General features: G+C 37.0%; 1 protein-coding gene across 3 annotated transcripts in view; it reads right to left on the bottom strand.

Annotated features, from left to right (window-relative positions):
* Positions 1 to 5262: 5262 nt before the first annotated feature.
* CARNMT1 (carnosine N-methyltransferase 1) overlaps positions 5263 to 18780 on the bottom strand; it is a 39401-nt gene continuing 25883 nt past the window's right edge. For 2 of the 3 annotated variants that reach the window (XM_030876992.2, XM_030876994.2), the window contains exons 7-8: positions 8729 to 8832; positions 5263 to 8035 (exon numbers count right to left, since the gene is read on the bottom strand). In XM_030876992.2, coding sequence (XP_030732852.1) covers positions 7934 to 8035; positions 8729 to 8832 — 206 coding nt within the window. In that variant the 3' untranslated portion in view covers positions 5263 to 7933. The remainder of the gene's footprint in view (positions 8036 to 8728; positions 8833 to 18780) is intronic. The other variant, XM_030876993.2, reaches the window with a different exon arrangement.

Raw genomic sequence — 18780 nt, 5'->3', positions numbered from 1 at the left:
TTTTATGACCCAGTATATGAATTATCATGGTGCACGTACCACGTGCTCCTGAAAAGAATATATATTCTGCATGTATTGGGCACAGTGCTGTCACATAAGTAGATGTCACAGGTAAAGGTGATTGATAATGTTTGGTGATTTTTTTGTTTCTCCCTTAAGTTCCATCAATTTTTGTCTATGTATTTTGAAGCTCTGTTATTAGGTACACACATATTATGATTGTCATGTCTCTGATGTACATCCATTTTTCTCTCTGATAATGCTCTTTGTTTTGAAGTCTTAATTTGAGATTAGTATAGTTGTTCCAGCTCTCCTATGCTTACCATTTGCATAGTATATCTTTTTTTCCCATCCATTTACTTTCAGCTTGTCTGTATCTTTACATTTAACGTATCTCTTGCAGACAACTTACATAGCTGGATCTTGCTTTTCTGGCATTCTGACAATTTCTGAATTTTAATTGGAATGTTTGTATAGTCCTTTAACATTTGATATAAATTATTGATATGGCTATATTTAGGTCTGCTGTTGTACTATTTTGTTTGTTCCCTTTCTTTTCTGGCTCTGTACCTCCTTTCCTGACTTCTTTTTTTTTTTAATATTTACTTATTTATTTGGCAGCACCAGATCTTAGTTGTGGCACGCAGGATCGTTAGTTGCAGCATGTGGGCTCTCTTAGTTGCAGCATGTGGGATCTATTTCCCTTACCAGGGATTGAACTCAGGCCCCCAGCATTGGGAACGCAGAGTCTTAACCACTGGACCACCAGAGAAGTCCCTTTCCTTACTTCTTTTGGATTAACGGAATATTGTTTTGAATTTCATTTTAATTCTTAACATTTAACTACATCTCTTTGCATTAATTTTTAGAGATTGCACTAAGGATTGCAGTATACATCTTTAACTTTTTAGTCTATATGAAGTTAACACAGTACCACTTCATGTAAAGCAGAAATCTTGAAACCCTTCTTTCTCACCCCTGCCCTGTCCCAGAAGCACTTTTATACTGACCCAGTAGGATATTCTACCTATCCTATAATTTCGTTAGAAGCACTCTGACTTCCTTCCCCAATACTTCTTGTGGAAAATAACCCAGAACTCATCATTAGTAACAACAAAGCAACAAAGAAGTTTTCTTAATATCTTCTTGGTAAAGAAAACTCTCATGAATTTATTCTGCTTATCTTTAAACTTGCCTGTTTCAGACTGATTGAATGAAGCCTCAGAGCAGTTTAGGGTAGGGAAGTGGTTCAAAAATTTTTAGCAACTATATATTTGCCAGACCTTTTACATATCTCATTTAATCCTAAAAACTGCAGCAGATGCTATTACCAATTTAACAGATAAACCTCACCCCTGAGCATCAGATCCCTGTCAACTTTTCAATGCGTCCAGACTTGACCACCGTATTTAAAATTGCAACTCACTCCATGTTAAGATTCCCCTTGCCTTTTTTTCCCCTACAGCACTTTACACCTTCCAATATATTATATAATTCACTTATTTGTTATTCTTATTATCTTCCTCTCTAGGAAGTAACCTCCTTGAGGGTAGGGTTCTTTGTGTTTTTTTCACTGATATATTCAAGCACTTAGAACAGTGCCTGGCATGTATTAGTAGCTCTTTACATATTGTTGAATGAATGACTATTCTTCATTTTACCTGGGTGTTTCACAGGCGTCTCATACTCCATCCTCCAGTATTCCCCATGAGCCATCATTCATCCAACCAGGTACTCATATCAGAAATACTCCTGTGCCCCTTCACAATCTTATGTTCACTCATTAATTTATTCTTTGAACAAATATTTTGAGCATCTGCTATGACTGGGCAAAATTCTAGACACTAGAGTTTCAACAATAAACAAAGCTAAAATCCCTATCCCTTGACTCTCCCACCAAAGCTTTGTATTGGGGGAATTAGACAGTAAACAAGTACATCTGTCAAATGCTGAGGAAAAAAATAAAGCAGGGTAAGAAGGATAGGGAGGGTTTATATAAGGTGAGCAAGAAGGATCTCTCTGATAAGGAGACTTAAGCAGAGACCTGAGGAAAATGAAGGGACAAGTTGTATATATATATGGGGAGTGACTGTAGGCAGAGGCAATGGCAAATACAAACATCCTAGAGCAAGAGCATACCTGGCATGAGCTTGGGACAGCAAAAAAGCCAGTGTGGCCTTTTTTCTCTCAGTGTTTTGTTTTGCATAGTTGCTATATCTGCTGTTAACCCTATACATTTTTTCATCCCAGACAATGTACCTTTCAACTCTAGAAGCTCAATGTGGGTTTTATATATGTCTCTACATAACTTTTTGAACATATGGAATACAGTTATGCTATTTTATTATTTTTTTAAAAAAATATTTATTTATTTGGCTGCACCAGGTCTTAGTTGTGGCATGTGGGGTCTTTAGTTGTGGCATGGGAGATCTCTAGTTATGGCCTGTGGGATCTAGTTCCCTGACCAGGGACTGAACCCGGACCCCTTGCATGGGTGCACGGAGTCTTAGCCCACTGGACGACCAGGGAAGTCCCCAGTTATGCTATTTTAATGTTCTCTGCTAATTGTTGGTTCTGGGTTGGTTTCAGTTGATTGATTTTTCTCCTCTTTATGGGTGGTGTTTTCTTCTTTCTCTGCACACATGGTAATTTTTGATTGGATACCAGATATTATGAGTTTTATTTTGTTGGGTGCTTTTTTTTCCTCTGGCTTGGGTATGTAGTTATCTCACACACATGCACTGATCAGTACTCTACAGATTACTCCAGTGGCACTGTCCTCAGATCTCCAGTGTTCTCTCTGTGTGCAACTCTTTCCTCTCAGGAACTCTGTCCTACACAAGGTAACAACAGCTCACTGCCAGTGGAATCTGAAGCCTGTGATGCTGTGCGATAACAAAAACAAGACGCAAACCCAACTCAAGTTCTTCTAAGATTGACTCAACCTCCCATGCCTGCCTGAGAGGCATAAATTTACACCAAGGCATAAATACTCTTTACCTCAGGTTCTGTTTTTTTCTACACAGTAAGTGGAATTCAATATTATGAGACTCAGGGAAAAAAAAAAAAAAAAGCCCTAGTCAGCCGATGAAGCAATTAATGGAACTAGACTCAGAGTTGACCCAGATATTGGGATTATCAGTTAGGGACTAAAATATCTATAATATATTAAAGGATACAGTAAAAAAGGTGGACAACATGCACTGATACACAGGGAATTTCAGCAGAGATGAAAACTACAAAAAAGAGATAAATGGAAATGCTAGAAATAAAAAACATAATATCAGAGATAAAATTTCTTTCAACAGTTTCATTAGTAGAATGGACAAAGATGAGGAAAGACTCAAGGAACTTGAAGATAGGTAAAAAGAAACTATTCAGTTTGAAACACACGGAAAATTTTTTTTTTAAAAAAGTGTAAAAAACAAAACAAAAACTAAGAAACCACCAAAAACAGAGCATCCAGGAGTTGTGGGACAATGACAAGACAATCTGATGTACATGTAATAGAAGCCCCAGAAGCAAGAAGCAAGAGACAGCAGGGCAGAAGAAATATTTGAAGAGATAACAGCAAAGAACATTACAGAAATAGTAACAAAATATCAAACCACAGATCCAACAAATGGGGTCCAATGGGCTGCTGCTGGTCAGCCTCAGTGCCAGCTACGTAAAACCAAAAGCAGATGTGGTCAGTCTTGAGAGGCCAGAACTCAGAACAGCCCTCACGACTCTGGCCAATCCTCTGCTTAATGAACCTCACTACGTTTTTACTAACTTTTGGGTCTGGTCTGCCAGGTGAGAGCCTACAGACTGGCAGATTAAAGACACCTCTCTTTGTCCCTTAAACTTAACGCAAATTGCTCAGCCTCCCTCGTAGTTAAAAGGATAAATATTAAAATTAGATACTTATATTGACAAAATATGGAAAGCTTAGCAATATCTAGTACTGGCCAGGAATGGATGCAAAGTTATTCTCAAACGCTGGATGGAATGTAAATTGGTAGTCTTCTTGAAAGGCAACTTGACTGAAAGTGCACATACACACCCAATGATCCCACTTCTAAACAGCTACTGAAGAGAAATAAACATATATATGAGGCATGTACTACTAGCATGTTTGTGAAAATGAGGGTAACCCTCCATTAAATTTTACTTGTGCCCTCTGTCCCATTACCTACCATTATATTTCTTTACACTTCCCACCAAGCTTTTGGAATCTATACTTATACCTGTCATCTTTGATTTTTTTCCCTAAGATTGCACTGAAACTTTTTTCAAAGGGTCACCATAAATATTAAAGGTAATGTCCTGTTACCAATCTTCATCTTTTTCTATCACTATACAACAGTCAACACAGATTGAAATCACATTTACTTGTCCACCATATGCTTTCACATATTCACATACAGGCATACCTCAGAGACATTGCAGACTTGGTTCCAGACCATTGCAATAAAGCTAATATCGCAATAAAGTGAGTCACACAAACATGGTTTCCCAGGACACCTGAAAGTTATGTTTATACTGTCGTTTATTAAGTGTGCAGTAGCATTATGTCTTTAAAAAATGTACATACCTTAATTTAAAAATGCCATCATCATCTGAACCTTCAGCAAGTCATAATCTCTTTGCAATGGTAACATCAAAGATCACTGTTCACAGATGACCACAACAAATACAATAATGGAAAAGTTTGAAATATTGCAAGAATTACCAAAATGTGACACAAAGACATGAAATGAGCGAATATTGTTGGAAAAATGGTGCCAACAGACTTGCTCAACACAAGGGTTATCACAAACCTTCAATTTGTAAAAAATGCACTATTTGCAAAGCACAATAAAATGAGGTACGCCTGTATAATATTTCACAGATAGCACATACGATCTCATAAAAACCCACTGAAATAGGTGGTATCAATCCTGTCTTATAGATGAAGAAACAAACTCGGAGCACCTTGCCCAAGATCACAAATAATAATTCAGGAAAAGTATCTAAGTGCAAGTTAAGTGCTCATCCTACTAATGGCTGGTCCTGGAATTTTCTTCTACTGGTTCCTTTACAATTCTTGGTTGATTATTTAACAAAACCAAAGACCAAGATTAATTAGTATGAGGCCCAGCATACTCAGAAACCAAGTGATCATATTAGAAGCATATAAAAATAGGCTAATCCAAGGGTTCAAAAGTATTATGTGTTCAATTAAAATTCCCATGTCTATGGTTATGAGTAATTTAGATGGAAACAACCAAGCAAATATTGTTTCATAGCAATTGGCAGACTTTAATATTCAAGAAAAATTAAGTCCATCATACACATTAAAAATATAGGAAATTTCATGCAGACATGAAGCTTCCGATTAAGCCTTTGTGGCAACTTTTAGAATGAGAGTTACATACAAATACAGTGCATTTTACAGTTCCCAAACTTCGTAATTTTATACTGTGATTTATACAGCTTCTCTTTATATTTTACATATCCCATCTTGCTCACTTGATTAATATACCCTAGCCTGCATTGCTTCAGATTATGTAAATTTAATAAAAAACAACAACAAAAGCAAGCACAGTGACCTATCTCCTCCCATTTGATGAAAATGAATGAAAACATTTGTGTATAGAGTTATTTAAGAAAAATGTTTTAAACTTTAAGGCTTACACACTTTAGTAGCTATTTATACACATAAGAAATACAAAATTAAATCCTCCAGTGACACCTCTATTATTGATTGATACCACAATTTTCAAGTTTAGAATATATTAACTACAAAAGCTATAAGAAAAAGAGTGATGCAAATTTGTGAAGTACGTTTAAAAAACAGTATTCATAATATGAGGGAGAAATTAGAAACAAATGAAATGATTTCAGAATTAACTAAAATATAAGCTATAATTTAGAAATATAAGTAACATTATTAAAGAATAAAACCTGATAGCAAAAATTTTAAGTAATAATGCCAACCCATTGGTGTCAACCTGTTTTTCCCTCTGAGAAAACCAAGATCGTTTGTTTTGATACAAGTTGTAAAAAAGTGAATATTAATCAGTGAATAAAAAGCATTTCTAAATTACAAACAGCATGATTCCTTTCCTTTCAATGGCTTTTTTAAAATACTTATGCTTCTTTTAAGTTTCTTTCTTTAAAAGAAAATAATAAATTTGGGGGCTTTTTCCCCTTGCAATTAATTTCAAGTTCATCCATGTGGTAGGTAAGGAGAATTCCCACTAAGTGAATATCTGCCAAGTACTGAGGAACACAAAAAAGAGAAACAGTTTTTCAGAAATACTCAACAGGTTACATACTCGTGTCCATAACTTGACAAATCAAATTAACTTCACGGAATCCTTCACTGCATCATGGGCATAAAGGCCACAGGAGCTCCTGTAGTGTATGCAGAAAAGGTCCTACTGGTAAGATGCCAAATCGCGTAGTGACTCCCCCGCACCTAACTGACAGTAAAGGTCTAAAGATTTCTAAGTAAGTTTTCCTATGAAAACATGACATTTATGCTACCAGCACATTATTGAGATTAAGTCTATCTAATCCAAATTGCCACAGAGGTCACTTAATATCATCACAATCATCTGTGAAAATATTCAATATTACTTCCTTTTCTCCAAGAAAAGGTTAAATTAGTCATCTCTACTTATCAAGCTACTGGAAAACAGGATAATAAACATTAAAAAAATACAAAGGAAAACTCCCTCCAATAAAGATCCGCTAGAGGTAGAAATTTAAAGCAGCATATATACTGTTTTAGCTACAGCTATCAGGGAACAAAATTGGTATTAATCTGAAATTATATTAATGGCTGCTTCTTACAATATTAAAGACACAGACCATGGGCAGTAATTTATCCCTAAATTTCATAATCAAAATTTCTCCACATTAATACTATCATGACAGGTTTTACTAGTATATAATTGTTTTAACGGAAAAAAAAGTGCTTGCTTTTGTAATTCATGTAACCTAAAGAAAAGACATTATTGTAAACATCTCACTGACAAACTCTGTATTCATTTATAGTTTGAAATCATACATTTCAAATGGGCAGATTTTATTCTTATGTCCCCAGTTTCCGAGCAGTACCTTTAATAAAGGCTTTTGTGCCTCACTTAGAATGCTGAGATCTCATACATTTCAGAGTGATCCATGATGAGTATGCTTTCAAAAAGCGTTAAATTTAGTGTGTCCAAAAGACTTAATTTCTCAGTTATTTAAAATGCATTTTACTGGCCTGTGATCCTATGAATTCAGCACTTCATAAAAATGAAATGTTTGATGCTAACTATAAAGTCAGTTGAGCTAGAAAATAAAATCAAATAATCTGAATGATAAAAGAATAGATGCACATTTTACATATAGATTCCTTAGGTCCAAAGTAAACAAAATTCCCAATTCCAGATGTTGAAGGTGACAGAGGATCCTTAGACTTTTTAAAAAATAACATGTGCAATGCATACAAAAGAACAAAAAAGGAGATTATTATGGACTTCAATACTATTAGTCATTCATATGGCAGACTTGCAATGGACAGCTTCATGAAGACACTGGAGACAAAGTTTTTTCTACTGAAAGATAATTCTGGGCTTCAAGGAAAATGTATACTTGAAGACATTTCCTCCATTTTTACTTGTGTAGTACAAATATGCATGGCATAGTATGTTTCTGAAAAAGCAATAGACATATTAAGAAAATAGACGCTATTTCTTAATTTTGTTAGGAATAAGAAGGCACCACTGACTTGAGGTTGTGTCCTGTCATTGTGATAGTTGACTTTGAGTTGTTTATTTCAGCATCTGCTATTATTAAACTTTTTTCCTTGTGATACCACTTGAGATTGTGTCCTGTCATTGTAATAGTTGACTTTGAGTTGTTTATTTCAGCATCTGCTATTATTAAACTTTTTTCCTTGTGATACCACTTGAGACCGTTATTGTGGTTTACGGACCACAAACAAGACACATTCATAGTAGTACTTCATCATGGAGAGATCATTCACAGTATATGTTGACAAGACAGATTCTTTTTCCACCTGAAATGCAAACAATAATCATAATGATGATGATGATGACAACCATGGTGCTATTTTAAACATATTCTGTATATTAATTCATTTATTACACACAAGTACCCCCTAAGATTGGCACTATTAGTAATCCCACTTTACCAACAACAGTTTTGCTCAAGGTCACACCACTAATAAGTGGTGGAACTGGAATTCACACTCAAGAAGTCTAATTCCAGAGCTTGAACTGTAAACTACTATAATATGTTGCTTTTCTTTATCTTTTTCTTTACTTTTTAAATGAATCAAATGCTTCTAAATAAACATACAACTAAAACACAATAGTCAAAGTATCATGAAATCTTATAATCACATGATAAGGAAAGACTGAACAGTACAAAAGTACATACAGTTAACAATATCCCTCTTACACCTGCCCTCCCACCCTGTCTACCTGGTACTTTTCAGTCTACAAAGGCCAATATTATAATGGTCAGCTACCACTTATTGAAAGGTGATTACACCAGAGATTACTGTTTTCCATTTACATACATATTATCTCAAATCCTTATAGTTCTAAAAGCTAAGTATTATTATTTTCACTTTATGGGTGAGAAAACAAAGAGGTTAAGAGGTAAAGCCAGTAACTACCATAACATCACCATTCCTGTTTAAGTGCTTTGGAAGTTAAATTTTGGCAATACTTCATTCCATCCTTACCTCTACCTGGAATCCATACTGCAGGACAACGTTTTTTATATCCTCATAGCTCAATTCTATGGAAAGTTCATTTGCCAAATTTTCAAAGTGGTATAGCAGAGGACCTATGGTTTAAAGATACTATGAATGAACTACTTAAATATAAACATGCACTAGTAGCCGTTTAAACTGAACTCCAAGTTGAGAAATAAGTTGGGTAGAGGATGAAACGTAGAAAGGAGAGGTAAAGAACCATTACATTTGCCAAGGACAAGTATCCAGACCACTGAAACTTTGGCCAAGTAACTGCCATTTGAGTGCTGGGCCTACATTCATGGGGAGCGAGACCCTCTGGTATAACCGCCTTGCACTGTGATTCTCCACATCATGGGCCTTACACCTGTAACTCTTAAGGTCCTGAAGGAGTAGCTGAATCACAGAATGCCTAGTCCCCAAAATGCAAGGGTATACTGTAATTATAATTCCATAAGTAAATGCAAAACTGCAGTTACAAACTGAGTATCGCATGAAAACAGAGAAGAGTCCTCAAGCCAGACTGGGAAGGAAAAATGCAGGGGTAAGGGGGGATGGAGAGTGATAGGCTGGGCTTCCAAAAGGAAAAGGTGATACGAGAGCTGGCTTTTTTTTTTTTTCCCCCCTTCTTTTTTGGCAGCACCTCGTGGCTTGCAGGATCTTAGTTCCCTGACCAGGGATTGAACCCGCGCTACCGCAGTGAAAGCACTGAGTCCTAACCACTTGACTGCCTTGTGCTGGCTTTTTAAGAGCACAGTTCATATCCCAGCTCTAACACCAACTAATTGTGTGCCTATGAACAAGTCACTAACTCTGTCCCATCTGTAACGTGACTTTAACGTGAGATAACACACCTGGCATATTGTAGGCACTAAGTTCATCAAAGCTATTACAGCTTCTTAAAATGACATTCCCCCTTTACTATTCTCTCACTCCAGATATCCAAGGAACTATCACCTGACTCAAACCAAATTTTCCAATCTTTTAGTCTCACATTTTGCCCAATCTATCGGCTTTATCCAGGTAACATTATCATTCCAAAGTTATACTAAAGGATTAATCTAGACAACCATCTCTGCACCTTTCATTGGGTTAATTATAAACCCTGAGACCAACTCACCACCCACACCCCATCCCCACTGCTCATACCATGTGCTAATAATCACAAGAGATAAAAGTAACAAGACAAAGTTTCTGCTCCCAAACTGCTCACCACTCTGTGGAACATACTTACTTAGGGTTAAAAGGTTTTTCTTCTTCTCTTTTTTATTGTACATAAACCACTAGAAAAAAATAACTATAATTTATATATTAGTGCTCTTTTCAAAAGATAACAATGACTCCCCACCAAACTACTCACTCTATCAAGCTTCAATTCCTTTTAGCTGGATTAGTACTAGTAAAAATGAAAGATGCTACCATTTACTGAGCACCTATTGTAACCAAGATCATCCCAAAGCTTTTGAAGCCTTTTATTAAAGAACGCAGAGCCTCATAGCAAAGTCTTTCCAGCTCTAAAGCATATGCTGTTCCTTCTCTATTATTTTAAGAACCTCCAACAATATTGTTTTATTATATCTACATAAACACATTCCTAGGCCAGATTTTACTTCTACGTATGTTTTATTCCATTACAAGCTATATGTCTTAGGTTTCTTTTGAATCCACCATAATGCCCAGCATAGCACTGAATGTACAGTTAAGCATCTGTAACTTTACCACCCAAAGACAGCCATTACAATTGCGCTGTATTTTTCAGTCTCCTATCACAAATGGTACTTCAACAAATAGCTCTGTGTATATTTCAGATTCTCCCTTACAAAGAAATTCCTTGAAGTGAAATTTCCAGGTCAAAGAGAATAAACAGGGCTTCCCTGGGGGCGCAGCGGTTAAGAATCCACCTGCCAATGCAGGGAACACGGTTCGATCCCTAGTCTCGGAAGATTGCACAGGCCGCGGAGCAACTAAGACCATGCGCCACAACTACTGAGCTTGCACTCTAGAGTTCGTGAGCCACAACTACTGAGCCTGCGTGCCACAACTACTGAAGCCCACGCACCTAGAGCCCGTGCTCTGCAACGAGAGGCCACTGCAATGAGAAGCCTGTGCACTGCAATGAAGAGTAGCCCCCGCTCACTGCAACTAGAGCAAGCCCAAGCGTAGCAACGAAGACCCAATGCAGCCCAAACTAAATTTATTAAATAGATAAATAAAATAAAACAAAGAGAATAAACATTTTTACTGACTTGATTCAAACTGCCAAAATGCTTTCCAAAGGAGAAAATAACAGTTTTCACTCACAATTGCAATGGTAAGTACTTGTTTTAACACCTTACTTAGGAAGGGGTGGGAATACAATGGTACAGTCACTCTGGAAAACTGGTTGGCAGTTTCTTGTAAAGTTTTCCATACATGCACCACATATGACCCAGTAATTCCACCAGTAGGTACTTATCCAAGAGAAATGAAAACTTGTGGCTACAAGATTTGTACTCAAGTGTTTATAGCAACTTTATTCATAATCATAATTTGGGAACAAGCCATATGTCCATCAACCAGTGAAAGAATAAAAAATGTAGTATATCCATACAGTGAAATATTACTCAGCAATAAAAAAGAAAAAAGCTACTGGTATATGCAACAAAATGGATGAATTTCAAAAGCATTATGCTAAGCGAAGAAAGCCAGACACAAAAAGCAACTTACTGTATGATTCTATTTATATGGTATTCTGGAAAAGGGAGAACTATAGTAACATAAAACAGAGAACTGCCAGGTATTAAGGATGAGAAAACTGACTACAAAGGGGCACAAGAGACCTTTTGGGGATGATAGAAATGTTCCCTATCTTGACAGAGGTAACAGTTACATGATTATCCAGCTTTCAAAATGCATCAAACTGTACACTTAAAAAAAAAGGGTGAATTTATTATGTCAACTATACCCCTCCCAAATCTAACTTAAAAAGAAAAAACACAGTAAGTATTTGCTAAATTGGCAAGAGGAAAACAACAGGCCAGACATGATTTCATCTGCATTTCCTTGAGGCTGAGCAGTTTTTCACATTTATTACCTGGTCGCTCATTCTTTAAATGAATGTTTACCAAGCACCTAGCAAATACCTGGCACTGGATATATAAAGATGAATAAAACACCGCCACACTCCTCAAGGAGTTCTTTATTTTCTCAACTCGCGTGTCTCTTCACATTTTTTAATGGAAATAACAGAAGAAGCAAAGAAATATTTTTTCCTTGACCATAAGTATAAAGCAAGCTCAGTAAGAGAAAGCTAAAATAACATGAAATTTCATAAAAATAAAATCAAACCAATGAGTAATCCTAACACTCAGAGATAACCACTTGAAAACTTAATGTATCTCCCTGATGCATTAGCATGAGATATTACGTATACAGTTTTGCATCTTACACTTCATTCGGAACATTTCACTATTTTATTGATTATTTCTGGAGAATGGTTTTACTATGTGGCTATCCTATGACTATCCATGCCATTACTGTTAGAAATGTAGGTTCAGTCTAAGTTTTCACTCAGTGAGTATGTCCATTAATTGGTCTTTAGTCTTCACCCATATCTAATTATTTCGCTCTGACAGACTTCTACAAGTATAATTAACCTAACACATGTACGTAATACTGAATGCAATTATGTAATAGGTTAGATGGCAAGGCAAATATTTGAGGCTTTGTGGGCCACATACAATCTCACCCACACATTCTTATTTGTGTGTCCCCCTACCCCAACGCTTTAAAAAATGTAAAAAATACTCTTAGCTGGTGGGCCATAAATAGGCGGCTGGCTAAATTTGGCCTGTGGGCGATAGTTTGCCAAACCCTGACCAATGTATGAATTGTTAAGATTTTATCATACATTATCAAAATGTTTTCTTCTTGAATAAAGTTTTATTACTATACTCCCACTAGCAGTACATAAGCACACCCTATCTCACTGTAGCTTATCTAAACATCAAGCAAAAAATTTAAAAATCTACCCAATATGATACGTGAAAAATGGCATCTCATGTATATTTATTTGATTAGCAATGAAGGTGAACATTTTTCCCCCTGTATATAGGTCATTTACATTTACTCTTTTATAACTTATACATTTATGTTGTCTGTCTATTTCACTTCTGAGAAGGTTTCTCTTAAAGACTTTTACTTTTTTTTCCCTTTCCAATTTTTTTCTAATTAAAAAAATAGAGCTCATTGCAAAAATACAAAAACATATAAAGGAACTTCTGCTTCCTGTAAAGGCAGGTTAGGTTATTCAGACCAATGTTTCTACTGAAAACAACTAAAATTGGCGTATATAATTTATTTTTTTAAATCTTAAAAATAAAGAATACATGGCAAGTTACTAAGAAACTACCAGGAGCCCAGAGGATTAACCAGAGGTAAAGCTAGATGCCATTTTTTTTACCCTGAGGGTATTTGACTATCCATATGAAATGGGCCTGCAATTTAACAAACTCTTTTGGCCAGGGTGATAAAAAGACAAAACTCTGAGCCTACCAAAGGTAGGTCTGACAGATCACCCAACATTATATTTGGAATCTTACAGGCTATCTTCTTCTTCTTTTTTTTTTTTTTAATTTTTTTAAAAACATCTTTATTGGAGTATAATTGCTTTGCAATGCTGTGTTAGTTTCTGCTGTATAACAAAGTGAATCAGCTATACATATATAACCCCATATCCCCTCCCTCTTGCGTCTCCCTCCCACCCTCCCTATCCCACCCCTCTAGGTGGTCACAAAGCACCGAGCTGATCTCCCTGTGCTATGTGGCTGCTTCCCACTAGCTATCTATTTTACATTTGGTAGTGTATATATGTCCATGCCACTCTCTCACTTTGTCTTATGGGCTATCTTTAAGGTAAGAAATAAGTAAACTGAATTCTATCCTTTAACCTGGGGGTGGGGGGGAAGGGGGTTGCAAGGAAAGCTGACCTAGTGCTTACTAAACAAGGGGGAAAAAAGAGAAAAAAAATAATTTTGGAGAGATATTGTAAATCATGCTTTAGCCCTAGGGTAGATTTTCAGCTTAATTTTACATAACATGAGTGGTCCAATGAACCTCAAATCCAGGTTTTAGTTTAATATTTAATTTTAATTTAATTTAGAATTTAATATTCTGTTGTTTTTCTGATAATGTTCCAATCTTCTCCCAGAAGCAAATGCACATTCCTTTGGAGAAAAAACCCTTTAATGTAGGTCTCCAGAAATCTCCAAAAGTAACTTCTCAAGGGCAATGAGCAATAAATAAATGGTTAAGGTCCACAGCCCAGGGAAACAAAGAACCATAAGCAAGAACCAGCAGGAACAGGAGAAAGCAGAGACTCACCTGCAAAGACTTGAGATATTACAATTATTGGACAAAATACACTCAGTATTTTCAAAGAAATAAAAGACTATCTTGAAAATATATTCAGAGAATAGAAAATTCTTAAATGACATAGACCAAAACACACAAACAAAACAAAAAAAAAAAAACCCACCTAATAGAAATAAAATAGATATTAGACACAGTGAAAGAGAGAATTTGTGAATGGGAGGACAGGTCAGAATAAATTATCCAGAATGCAAAACAGAGAGACAAAAAAATAGCAAGTAAAGAGAAGTGAAAGCTAGAGTGAGAAGGTCTAAAATACATTTGATTACATTTCCAGGAGAGAAAAAGAATGAGGGAGAGGAGATTTATGAAATAATAGAAATAATACGTGTTATTACTTATTTTGATGCTATGCTTGTCTCATATTGGCAAGTGGAGACCCTTTTTTAAGCTAAGATTTTTCAGAACTGATGAAAAAATTTACAGACTCAGGTAGCCCAATAAACTGTATAGTTTTTGTTTTTGTTTTTGTTTTTGCAGTACGTGGGCCTCTCACTGTTGTGGCCTCTCCCGATGCAGAGCACAGGCTCCGGACACGCAGGCTCAACGGCCATGGCCCACGGGCCCGGCCACTCCGTGGCACGTGGGATCTTCCCAGACCGGGGCACGAACCCGTGTCCCCTGCATCGGCAGGCGGACTCTCAACCACTGTGCCACCAGGGAAGCCCAACTGTATAGTTTTTAAAAAGAAAAAATCACAACTAGATGTAATATTGAACCTGAAAAAACTACAAAGTGAAAAATCTTAAAAACAAAACTGATTACTTAAAGAAGCAACAGTTAAAATAGCTAAAGTCTCAACAGAAGCTAGAAGCCACTGGAATGATATCTTCCATGTACTGAAAGCTATATGCCAACCTTGTGTTGCTTGGGAACTAAAAGTACCAGCATAAACTCATGATCTATAAACATCAACTGTGTCTATAGACATAGAAGGGTACAAACATATACTTCTAAAAAGGTCTAGAAGCAATACCATCGCAGTGGTAAAATCCAGATTTTCATTTCTACATACCATTCCCCACTAAAAGGAACCAGGAATCCTTGGAAAAAATGACTGACTTCAGGGATCTCAGGCAGAAAAAGTATAAGATGAGCCTGGTATACCTGGTTATGCCAGAACGGAGGTGCTCAAAAAATGACAGGGATATGTCAAAAGGACACAGGAGCCAGCTTGAAGGAGATCCCATTTACCAAATCTGGGATAAGTTGATTTAAACCATTTATATCCTTAAGGTTCTAAAAGTTCCAGTTAAGAGACAGAGATTATTAGATTGGATAGTGAAAGAAAATTTAACTGTATGATGTATATAAGAGACACATCTAAAACATAAAGATACAGAAAGGATTTAAGAGAAAAAGATCCACCATACGATTATTAAAAGCTAGTGTAGGACTTCCCTGGTGGCGCAGTCGTTAAGAATCCACCTGCCAATGCAGGGGACACGGGTTCGAGCCCTGGTCCAGGAAGATGCCACATGCCGCACAGCAACTAAGCCTGTGCACTGCAACTACTGAGCCCGCACTCTAGAGCCTGCGAGCCACAACTACTGAGCCTACATGCCAAAACTACTGAAGCCCGCACACCTCTATCCTGTGCTCCACAACAAGAGAAGCCACCGCAATGAGAAGCCCGCGCACTGCAACGAAGAGTAGCCCCCGCTCGCCACAACTAGAGAAAGCCTGCGCGCAGCAACAAAGACCCAATGCAGCCAAAAGTAAATTAATTAAAAAAAAAAAAAGCTCATGTAGCTATACTGACATGCTGACTTAAAGAAAGATGGCTTGCATCTGTGCAAAACAGACAGCTGGCACTCAAACTCCAGCAAAAAGTTTTATAGTCAGGGTAGGGAGGTGTTGGGGGTAGGAGTAGGGTGAACTGGTGGTCACTGCCTGATCATTTTCCAATGCAGACTTTTAATTAATCCTCTTCTTTTCTGTCCTACATTTCATACTCACTCTCTACTAGGCCATGCTTTCATAAATTCTGCTCCTTTTCCATTTACTTTTTCCAGGGAATTAAACTTCTGGTCTCCTGCCTGAGCATGGACTGGAAGGGGGCATAAGGTAGGCATCTTGGTTACATAAGAGGTCAACTGTTTCCTAAATATAGATTTTTCAACTTATGTTGTTTTCATTTGGTGCCTCATTTTCCAGGGTTATTCCACGTCAACCAGCTCTATTCACGTTGGTCTCTTTGCACAACTTATCCACCTACCCCATCTTCTGAAATACTGTTACATTCTTTCGTCCCCTGATGACATCCCTGCCATTATTTGTTCGTGTGTTTTATACCTTTTTATAAACTGTAACAAGATCTCAGTGAGGAGATAATGTATGTGTTCAATCATCCACCTTTTATAGGAAATCGTTCATGTTTTTAAAAATTCTGTAGGTTTACAGTGCTTTCAAATCTGATAGGCTCCATTTCTCATTACGCTTTACAAAGACCTCCTTTGGTACTTTAACCTGTTTCTCCTTCCAGATGAAGTTAGATTCAATTTGCTAATTCCCTGCCCTCCGCTATCCAACTATAAATGTATCAGTGCATGGGCACAGACACGCACACCTACACCCCCACTTTTAAAAATAAATTCTGTATAAATGCATTTAAGGGGTACTGATCACCATGAAAAACAGTTGCACAGGATGCACAGGCATTCTTCTGCATTTTGCCAGACCAGAGCCTTTCCCAAAGGACATATGCAGAAGAGTTCCCTTGAAAAGCTCACTAGTTTTCCAGAACCTAGGAAACATTAAAGTGAATACCTTAAATACCTCTTAAAGCATTTTATAAATTAATAATATTCCCAACTCTAATCTCATATAATGTCACTAATTTTTCATTACAATTTAACTTCCAATGTAACTTTTTAGTATTCCAGAATGGCTAGCAGTTACCTCTCTCATTACATATGAGTATGTTGACATTCTGGTCTATGTAAGCATGATTAGGGTGAAACTGTCCCCGAAGGGCTGGGGACACACTCTCAGTTTACAGATAAAACTAATTTTCCAAGTCCACATGGCTGAAGCCAAAACCATAGGAATGTTATGAATTTACCAATATAAATGCCATTTTATTAAGTCCCTTGGCAGCAAACTTCTGTGGCATCTTAACATTACTTTGATCCTGATTTCAAATTCTGAAACAATACATCCATTCATACACCTAACAGTTGCTTAAAATTCACTCCAAGTGAGGAAGAGGCATTAGATTCCTGCCCTCATCAAGCTTAAAGACTAGTAGGGGAAACAAAAAGATCACTGACTATACCACAATGTGTTAAATGCTAGGGACAGATTCTGTGAGAATATAAAAGAGAAATACAGGATATTTAACCCAATCTGAAAGGATCTCCTGAGCTGAGTGTTAAAGAGCACATAGGGAGGAGCCAAATGAAAACAGAGAAGAAAAAGAAAGGGCTTCCTAGGCCAGAGGACTAGCACCTGAGGTCAGGGCAGCGGCAGTAAAAAAGAAAAGGAAAAAATGAAGCTGAGACACAAGATAGAAGAAAGATCACAAAGGGCACTACACATCCAGAAGAGTTTAGGTTACCAACAAAGTTAGACTTTTATGCAGGGAGTCTGTCAGGGATAGATTTGCACTTTGGGAAGATCACTCTGGTGGTAAATGGAAAAACTGAAAGAGGTGTAGAGGGTTGAAGATAACTTGAAAGCAGGGATACTCTTAAGAAAACTACTGCATTAATCCAGGCAAGCAATGATGAGGGCCTGGACTGGGGCATTAGCACAAGGTTAGAGCAATGGTTTTTGATCAAGGGTAGTTTTGCATTTTTGGCTGTCACAACTGGGGAAGTACTACTGGAATCTAATAGGTACAAGCCAGGGATGCTGTCAACCATCCTACAGTGTACAGGACAAACCCCCAACCCTCAAATGACTGCATAGTCAGAATAATGCTAAGTTATAGACTGACCCAGCACAAGCCTGCAGAGGAGCTGATTAGGCATTCAAGGGGTTGGATGGGGGCTGTCAGCCTGTCTCTGCCATATATAAGCTCCACAACCTTTCTGCTAGTTACTTAACCCAAGATTCAGTTTCTTCAATTATAAAATAGCAATAATCCTATTTCAACATAGGGTTGTTTTGAGACTAAACAAGGTATTTTTAAGTGGCTAACATAATGCCTAACCCACAGGGAGCAAATACCCAGTAGGTAATGTTATCTGTCAATCATTCCTCAGGAAAAAGAATACTTTTCTTTTAAGGAAGACCCAAGGTTAGAGATATTTGCTTCATATCATGGCTACAGTTTACAGCTGCTCTCATCTTTCCTATGGACTTCTAAAGAGAAGTCTGGAAAAGAGCTACTACTACCTGTAGGCTTAGTCCTACTGGCTAAATCTCTGGTAAAGTCAAATCATTAAAGAGAGCACGTAACAGAACCCACCAACAAAACTACACCAATACTGAAGACACCAAGGACTCAATGTTTATCTGACTTTTATGTAATATAAAGTCTTCCTTAGTATGGATTATATATCCTACTAAAAAAGACAAGTATATTTACCTTGATTATCATTATTCTCCCTTTATTTTAAAGGAAGAGTATAAAATTGGCAATTTCCCTTAGACTCTAGATGGGAAGGACCACGTCATACTCATTA

This window comes from Globicephala melas, chromosome 6 (assembly GCF_963455315.2).
Source record: "Globicephala melas chromosome 6, mGloMel1.2, whole genome shotgun sequence".
Lineage (NCBI taxonomy): Eukaryota > Metazoa > Chordata > Mammalia > Artiodactyla > Delphinidae > Globicephala > Globicephala melas.
Note: the sequence above shows the minus strand (reverse complement) of the source record. Positions and strands in the feature narration are given on the sequence as shown.